Raw genomic sequence first — 9,687 nt, forward strand, 5'->3', positions numbered from 1 at the left:
TCCTGTTCCTGTGTGAATACTGACGAAAAGTATTCATTCAGTGTCTCCGCAATCTCTTCCGCCTCCACACGCAACTTCCCACTACTATCCTTGACTGGACCTATTCCTACCCTAGTCATTCTTTTATTCCTAACATACCTATAGAAAGCCTTAGGGTTTTTCATAATCCTACCGTCTAAGGACCTTTCATGTCCCCTCCTTGCTGCTTTTGCTCTCTCTTCAGGTCCTTCCTGGCTACCTTTTCACTCTCAATCGCCCCAATTGAACCTTCTCGCCTCATCTTTACATAGGCCGCCCTCTTCCATTTTACAAGGGATTCCAATTCCTTATTAAACCACGGCTCCCTCACACGACCCTTTCCTCCCTGCCTGACGGGTACATACTTATCAAGGACACTCAATAGTTGCTCCTTGAACAAGCTCTACATATCAATTACACCCTTGCCTTGTAGCTTACTTTTCCAGGCCACACATGCATCATGCCTCACAGCATCATAATTTCCCTACCCCCATCTCTAACTCTTGCCCTGTAGTGCACACTTATCCCTCTCCATCACTCGAGTAAAGGTCACCGAATTGTGGTCACTGTCCCCAAAGTGCTCACCTACCTCTAATTCTAGCACCTGGCCTGGTTCATTACCCAGAACCAAATCCAGTATGGCCTCATCTCTTGTTGGCCTATCTACATATTGTGTCAGGAAACCCTCCTGCTCACATTGGACAAACACTGACCCATCTAATGAACTTGAGCTCTAGCTTTCCCAATCAATATCAGGAAAGTTAAAGCCCCCATAACAACCATCTTATTACTTTCACTCTTGTCTTGAATCATCCTCGCAATCCTTTCTTCTACGTTTCTAGGACTATTAGGAGGCCTGTAAAAAACTCCTAACAGGGTGAGCTCACCTTTCCTATTCCTAACCTCAGCCCAAACTACCTCAGATGGCGAGTCTTCATCCATCGTCCTTTCCACAGCTGTAATACATTTTGTCGGTCCCTTCTATTATCTATATGGTGGTATCATCCCTTTTGGTTTTATCTTACTCTTATCTTTAACTACACCCATCACAAAACTTCTCTTCCTCTTCCATCTCTGCCCTTGCCCCTACACCCCTCTTCTCTATTTACTTCAATTCTGTTACATTTCTGACCTTTACCAGCTCTCACAAAATGCGAGTGTTGACATGTTGACTCTCTCCATGGATGCTGCTAGTCCTGTGAAGTATTTCTAGAATTTATTGTCTTTATTGTTGTACAATCCAATCACTTCTCTGAACTGTTAACTCCCAGAAAGGACATTTTCCCAATGTGTGTTCATCAAGACCGAAAATAAGGTCGAAACCAAAAAGTACAAAACCATTAAGAAACATTAAAAATGGTTGCAGGTTCATGAGTGGAAAATGTGATTTTATCCACGTTTTCTGTTCCAGAACTGACAAGAACAGCTTCAATTGAAATTGCTGAAGAGCATTTCAAAGCCTTTTCCAACCTTTTTAAATTTGCCAAGGTAAGATATAAATACATCTCGATGACAAATCATTTGAATGAGGTGTGTCTATTGGTAGGCAGTGGCTGAGATTTGTTATCAATGGCAAACCATCTATTTCAAATGTTTGAATTTTGTATAACATATGTGAACAATGGAACAGCAGGAGATCTCTTAGTTCCTCAGGCATGGTCCATTCTTCAATTCCAATGTGATTGATTTCCAATCAGTTATCCATCTTGTTAATTACCTTCCATTCACCTCTTTATTTGTATTGGGGTGTGGGTGTTATCAGGTTGCATTGCTTGCCTTTGAGAAGATGGCAATGGGCCACCTTCTTGGACTGTTACAGTAGACACACCCTTCAGGGAGGGAGATCCAAGATTTTGACCCAGCCACAGTGAAGAAACAATGATATGCTTCCAAGTTCATGTGACCTGGAGTGAATTAGGAGGTATTGGTATTCCCATGTGTCCCCTCCCCTTGTCCTTCCAGGAGGTAAAACTCGCAGGTTTGGAAGTTGTGGTTGGCGGAGCCTTGACAAATTGTTGCTGTACATCTTACAGATGGTGCACACTGCAACCATGATGTGTTGGTTGAGGAAATGTTTAAGGTTGTCACAGTTTTGTCCACTCAATTAATCTAAGTGTCCCCCTTTTAAAATGTCTGTTTCTATCTGCACAATGTGCTATGTCTTATCACTTTGTATCATCTGCAAGCCGGGATTGAAAAAAAACCCTTCCTGATGAAGGGCTTTTGCCCAAAACATTGATTTTCCTGCTCCTCGGATGCTGCCTGACCTGCTATGCTTTTCCAGCACCATACTAATATTGACTCTGATCTCCAGCATCTGCAGTCCTCACTTTCGCCCTTTGGAAAAAAAAACGTCCATTTCTTCATTGGCTTCACGTTGGTAGTACATGGTGAACACCTAAGACCACAGTACATGGTGATAACCTGAGACCCCGGTACATGGTGATAACCTGAGACCCCAATACAAGCCATTTGTCCCATCTCACCAAGCACAGTGCATTCCCTTTCTCTGTCACTTGCTGCCAACTCAATTACTGACCCCTATCGAAAGGTTACATCCACTCGCAATTTATTTTGAGGAATTTGTTGAAATTAAAGCACGAGATCAAGTGACTCATTCCTGTTCTTAAAGGTTTTGGCAGTTTTTAATACGAGCTTCACAAAGCAAATGCTTTCTCTCACTCCTCACTTCCTTGCAACTGACTGTACCTCTTTGTCTTTGTATGTAGATCAAAATCGAATCCATTAGCCATCAACAAGAGAGTGAAGCAGAGAAGATGCTGAAGGCACAGTTCAAGATTGAGAACATGGTGTACTCCCAAGACAAAATCTACAGCAGTAATTTAAGTACAACAAAAAACACGGCATCAATATTTGGTGCAAATGCCACTGTCCAGGAAATGTCACACCATGTACAAACATACTACAAGGTACTATAAATACGTCATCAAGATAACCAAAGGAAAGCCAGTTAACACTAAACCTTGTGCACTGTTGATGAGTGACATTTGATTATTTCTCTATTTCATGTCATTAAGATAATTGGCAAGTGAATTAGTAATGGCATGATTAAAAATTTTTAACACAGTAATGATCTGAAAGGCATTGCCTGAAAGGAAAATGGGAGCAGGTTCGATAGTTCACGATTATTGGATTAATACTGGAAGGGAAAATATTATGGAACAAAACTGAGGAAAGAATAGGGGACTGGGTTAAAATAGAAATCTCTGTCAAAGCCCCAGTATGGTCTCTAAGTGGTCTCCATTGGTGCAGTTTATTAAGTGCAGACATCATCATTTATTGTTTACCCTCAATTTTGTTTGAGTAAGTGGTAATGAAGCATCGTCCATAAATAAAACTGAGCGAAATACAAGACCATTTCAAAAAGCAGTTCAGAAACATGCCTATTTCTGTAGATCTAAAGTAATATACATGACAGAAAGTCAAAATGCAAAACATTTCCTTCCTGCAAGGACACTATTGTGCCAAATGGACATGGTGAATTGGTCATGATAAATTGCCCATAGTGTTAGGTGCATTAGTCAGGGGTAAATATAGTGTAGGGTAGGGGAATGGGTCATTCTTCAGAGGGTTGGTGTGGACTTTAGATTTGATTAGATTCCCTACAGTGTGGAAACAGGCCCTCCGGCCCAACAAGTCTACACCGACCCTCCGAAGAGCAACTCACCCAGACCCATTCCCCTGCGCCTAACACTACGGGCAGTTTAGCAAGGCCAATTCACCAAACCCGCACATCTTTGGATAATAGGAGGAAACCAGAGCACCCGGATGAAATCCACGTAAACACAGGGAGAACGTACAAACTCCACGCAGACAGTTGCCCGAAGCGGGAATTGAACCCAGCTCCCTGGTGCTGTGAGGTAGCAGTGCTAACCACTGAGCCACCGAGCCACCCTTAATCTCTGTAAAATCCCATTAGATTCCCAAAACGTACTTGGGCCAAATGGCCTGTTTTCATACTGTAGGGAATCTAATTTAATCTAAATATGGGTGTAATAAGGTGATATTTGGAATGTTACAACTTTTACTTTATGAGCCAAGTTGTTTTATGGGCACCATTACTGATATATTTTTAAAATTAAGAAGCTTCCGCTATTAGTGTGTTGCTTAATTGTCTATCACCATTCATGACTGGATGTGGCAGGACCAAAGACCTTAAATTTGATCTGCCATTTGCAGAATCACCTTAGCCCTATCTGTTACATGCTGCTTCTGCTGTTAAGCTGCATCATATTTACATTTGCCTTCCATGCACTGTTGCAGCCTTCAGCTTGACAGGAATGATAGAGCAGAGAGAAGGGAGTTCGATTTATCAGGTAATGAATAGGTTAGCGTAGGTGATCAGCAGGAGTCTTCCTTGCCCATGTTTACCTGTTCCCACGAGGCTTGATGAGGTACGGAGTCAATGCCACAGACTTGTAGGATGCTTTGCTCCCTGCTGTGCTGCCACCATTCTGGTGAATGCGGTGCCTGGGACATTGTAAAGTATGATTCCATCTGAACAGCTGTCACAGGCTGATGCTTGACTAGTCTGTGCGGCAGCGGTCTTCATTTAGGTACAATCCTCCAGATGTTAGTAAGGAAGAGTTTGTACTGTTGATGGGACAGGCATTGCTGTTGTCGTGTCTGCTGCCTGGGTCAGTGCCAAGTGGTCTGTCTGATTTTTATTTCGTTAGGCTTCACAACAGTTTGATATAAGAACACAGGAGCAGGAATAGACCATTCAGCTCCTCAGTTCCACCATTCAGTGAGATCATAGCTGATCCGAGTCTAACTCTTTATAACCTGCCTTTGACCCATATTCCTTAATACATTAGATAATTGTTTAATAAAAAATCTCCGATTTAAAATTAGCAACAGATCTAGCATTGACTGCTATTTGTAGAAGAGTTTCCAAACCTCTACCACCTTTTGTATTTAGAAATGCTTGCAACAATCTCTCCTGAAAGGTCTGGCTTTAATTCCCAGACTCTGCCCCCTTGTTCTGAAGTCCCCAAACAGTGGAAATAGTTTATCTTTATCTTTTTTTGTTAATATCTTGAAGAATATAACTGAGTGGCTTGCCAGGCCATTTCAGAGAGCATTTAATAATCAACAGTACTGATGGTCTGGTCCACATGTTTCTCCAGGTAATAAAGACAGATTTTCTTGTTTAAAGGACATTAATGAATGAGTTGGGTTTTTGTGACAGACAATGATGATTTCATGGTCAAAATTAGCCTAGCTATTAATTCAGCTCAACTCTGCTTTCCAGTCTTTCTCCCCATAACGCATGGTTCTCTTACAGATTAATGATCTGTTTAATTTTGGCCTAATTATACTTTATGACCCAGCATCTGCGGGTTGGTGACGATTTGCCACGGTAGATTCGCCACCGATGATTAGCCACTGCCAGTTTTCCACCAGCGTTTCTCCTCTGGGGTGGTTTGATCTCTGGAGACGACTATTCACCACCGGAAAAAAAAATATATGTACTGATTGTTTTCCCTCCCGCCTGTTCTTTCCTACTTCTCAGTCCCCTTTATTTATACAACTACATACTACATATTGATCAAAAAAGAGGTAAAATAAATATCATTTTATTGGTTTATATATAAAAATGAGTTACAAACTTTAACCAGAAAAAGGAAATATATTTTTAAAATCTTTATAATGGCAGTAAAATCTCACATTAATATTAAACAATTATTAAAGATGCTAGGACTGACTGAGGGACATCAGCTACACATTCGTTAATAAGAACACTCGGTACTTCCTGCGATTCTTCTGCACAATGTATTCAACTTGTTTTCACTTTTGCAACTTGGACACTTGCTGCGGAAGGGGAATGTGTGTGTTCTTCTATTGTTTTTATCACAGTGCCACTCTTGGTGTGGATCCGTCCATTACATCGGCCCCTTTGTTCACATCGCCAAAACTTAATATTTGAATCACTCTTGGATAGTTTATCAAAAACATATATAAAGCCATTGTGGTAAAACTTCTTAATTCCATGTTTACTCATAATTTCTGTTTCCATTTTGAAGACTTGAGGGTAAATCGAAAAAAAAATACAAGCTTAAAAAAAACTCTCCTGTAACGAAAATAAGTTGTTACTGCAAATATTACCTTAACCAATATAACGACAATTTATATAGTTTAGATATGCTTGTTCTCTAACATTTTAAATGTTATTAAATAAAAATAAATTTCTATTAACAAAAATAAATGGTTATTAAAACAAGTAAACACTACCACCAATATTCAAAATATACGACTTATTTGCGGTGGCAAATCGTCTTCAGTGGCCAATGGGCGGTGGATAAGCGTCCTCGGTGGTCAAAGGGCAGTGATAATCATCGGCGGACAATCTGCTGTGGCAAATGGTCCCATCCCGGTCTCTGCAGCCATCTGTGGTAAAGATTTCCACAGATTCACAGCCCTCAGAGTAGAAATTCCTCCTCATTTCCACCTGAAATGTGCACCATCTTCTTATTCTAGGATTATGTCTGGTCACAAGAGCATTATCCTGGGCCACTGGATGACTAACCCAGAGACACTACCTCTACACAGTATATGCCTGAGTTGTATTAATTGAAGTCAAAGTCTGTCATCCCCTATAGTGATATTTGAACTCCATGTTTCCCCATCATTAGATCAGGCATCATAATTGTACTCCAATAACATACCCACTTGTATGATTGTACTTGAATCAGTGATTCTCTTAATTTAATTGTGTCAGTTCAATTGGAGTAGAACTAATGCATAGCACTCAATCCTCCTTTATTTTTGTTCCCCTGTCTTAGATTGCTTCTTGTCGACTGGCTGACCAGATTCCCCTGGTAATATGCTACCATATTTTACGTGAATTTGCTGATAAACTACAGGGAGAGATGCTCACACTCCTCCAAGATCGAGACCGCATCGATGAATACCTGTTTGAGGATCAAGACACAAAGAGGAAGAGAGAGACCCTTCAAAGCCAAATGAGTCGACTGATAAAAGCACACAAGGCTTTGCTTGAATTTGCTTAAAAGCTTATTGAAAGCAGATTAACAACTTGATGTGTAGTTCTTTCTACTTGTCTAATTATCACCGCACATGCAAGTGTTAATTTTCTATAGTTTCAGTTGCTAGTAACCCAAAGAGTCATTGTATATGTCTGAATGTTACTGACAGTTATCATAGGCAAATTATTACAACAAGGTGGAGGATCATCGTTATCTTCCTCACTTGAGATCCATACTTTCACCAAGAATCACTGGGAAGTCAGCAGGCTGATCAATCTTCACTTATCCACTCTTCCCAGTCATACAATAACTCTGAATGTCGCCGACTGAAGTTGGCTAACATGGTATAGGCTATGGGCTGAGCTTTGAAATCTCTTTGGTAGCATGACTCAGTTACTCACTGAGGATTGAACTTTCAAGGTCTTGTCTTTGAGATGTTGCATAACGTCTTCCAAAGAAAAGTTAACTTCTTCAGAGTTGCTATCACAAACCTCTAGACTAGGTAGTTTCTTCTGGTGCATTGATAGTGTCCCAGATTCAGGAGCCTGAGTTCAAGTCCCTCCTGCTCAATGCCACCCCGCCATCATGTGTCCATGACTCACCCAAACCTATGGGAAGATTATAATATTAATCAGCCCTTAGCAACTGTCTCTCGGGACATGAATAGATTATAGTACAATCAAACAGTTTCCTCAACTAGTATGTACCTTTTAAATACATATTAAATTGGGCCACTTGAAGAAACTTACGACCAAAACAACGCTTCCTTGAAACTGTATGAATGAATGAGTACTGTCAAACTGATAATAGTAAATAAAATCTCACAACCCAACTGTGGTAATCAGTTTCATAACCTCTTTACTTTTATTTAGTACATGTATAATTTCTGAATTATTTAGATCATGTAGGTCTCATATTTTTACTACCATTCGTTAACTTAAATGATACAAGTACTAACACCTCTTAATTATGCAAGGAGACCAGATAGACACTCTAATCCCATCAGGAGTGACAGCCGGCATTTAGCAAATAGAGTCATAGCGTCATGGAAATGTACAGCACAGAAAGAAACTCTTTGGTCCAACTTATCCAAGCTGACCAGATATCCTAAACTAATCTAGTCTCATTTTCCATTTCCTGCTTCCCCCAAATAGAGGTTACGCAGAATTTTGTGTACAATACATGTCATTATGTGACACCATACTGGTTGAATTTTCATGTGTGTAAGCACTGTGTATAAAGAGACTACTGCAAGAACTTACATCAGATTCCATCGTCACCTTGAACTGTGCAACTGTAGATGTTTAATAAAGTGGTTATTTCTGTCACTCACTGATTTCAGTCGCTATTTGAACATGATCCTGCACAGGATATTAAAGCTTCTTACTGTTCCTTCCTCTTTAAAACACCGAGAGATGGCATCTCAATATTTAACCTGATTTAAAAGAAATATATTAACTTAGGCCGAGAGTCTTCATTTTATCCAAATGCAGTTTTGGATTTGGACTTAATAGACTGGAATCAACAGTGAGGAAGTGATGGATATTGATTTTGGACAAACCTTATTGCCACCATGAGTCCTCACTGTACCTCACCAATGCCAATGCCACAAGAACTCTCACCAGTCCCAAATTTGCCTCCGCCGCCACCTCCATTAATGTGCCATGGAAACAGATGCCACCAGGAAGCCAAACTCAGCTCCCCAGCAGCAGCCATGCATTGGCACTAGGACTAACTTTGGGGCAGTAGCACTGGGAACCCAAACTCAACTCGGATGCCACTGACACAAATCCACACGGAGCCCACTGGCTGCCAATGCTGTCGCCAGACCCAAGTTCTCCAACAAAAGGTTAGTAAAATACAAGAGGAAAAGAAAACAAAAAAAAACAAGGGAAAACAAAAGAAACAAAAAGAAAAGCGGATGGAGTGGACAAGCCACGGACTCAGATGCCCTACTCCACTGACGTCTTACTGGAATTTATGATGTGGAGGTGCTGGTGTTAGACTGAGGTGGAAAACTCTAGAAGTCAATTACACCAGGTTATCGTCCATCATCAGGTAGCTAGTGGGGTAGGATCATAGGACACAGAATGTATAGCTAAAGGTCATGGTGTCACACAACTGACGCCACACATTGTACAAACTGAGATTGCTGTTAAGTCTTTCATGGAGGCATAGAATCATAGAGATGTACAGCATGAAAACAGACTCTGTGGTTCAACTCATCCATGCTGACCAGATATCCCAATCCAACCTTGTCCCACCTGCCAGCGCCCAGCCCATATCCCTCCAAATGCTTCCTATTCATATACCCATCCAGATGCCTTTTAAATGCCGTAATTGTACAGCCTCCACCACTTCCTCTGGCAACTCATTCCATACACACACCACCCTCTGCATGAAAAAGTTCACCCTTAGGTCCCTTTTATATCTTTCCCCTCTCATCTTAAACCTATGCCCTCTAGTTCTGGACTGTCCCACCCCAGAGAAAAGACCTTGTCTATTTAGCCTATCCATGCCCCTCATGATTTTATAAACCTCTATAAGATCACCCCTCAACCTCCAACGATCAAGGGAAAACAGACCTAGTCGAGATTATAGTGGTGCTGGAAAAGCACAGCAGGTCAGGCAATCCGAGGAGTAGGAAAATTGATGTTTC

At 41.0% G+C, this 9,687-nt stretch overlaps 1 protein-coding gene across 2 annotated transcripts in view; it reads left to right on the forward strand.

Annotated features, from left to right (window-relative positions):
- Nucleotides 1–8,356, forward strand: part of LOC122555398 (interferon-induced GTP-binding protein Mx3-like) — a 45,986-nt gene extending 37,630 nt beyond the window's left edge. For both annotated transcript variants that reach the window (XM_043701368.1, XM_043701369.1), the window contains 3 exons: nt 1,430–1,506; nt 2,748–2,948; nt 6,825–8,356. In XM_043701368.1, the coding sequence (XP_043557303.1) occupies nt 1,430–1,506; nt 2,748–2,948; nt 6,825–7,052 (506 nt within the window). In that variant the 3' untranslated portion in view covers nt 7,053–8,356. The remainder of the gene's footprint in view (nt 1–1,429; nt 1,507–2,747; nt 2,949–6,824) is intronic.
- Nucleotides 8,357–9,687: the final 1,331 nt, after the last annotated feature.

Source organism: Chiloscyllium plagiosum, chromosome 12 (genome assembly GCF_004010195.1).
Source record: "Chiloscyllium plagiosum isolate BGI_BamShark_2017 chromosome 12, ASM401019v2, whole genome shotgun sequence".
Classification (NCBI taxonomy): Eukaryota; Metazoa; Chordata; class Chondrichthyes; order Orectolobiformes; family Hemiscylliidae; genus Chiloscyllium; species Chiloscyllium plagiosum.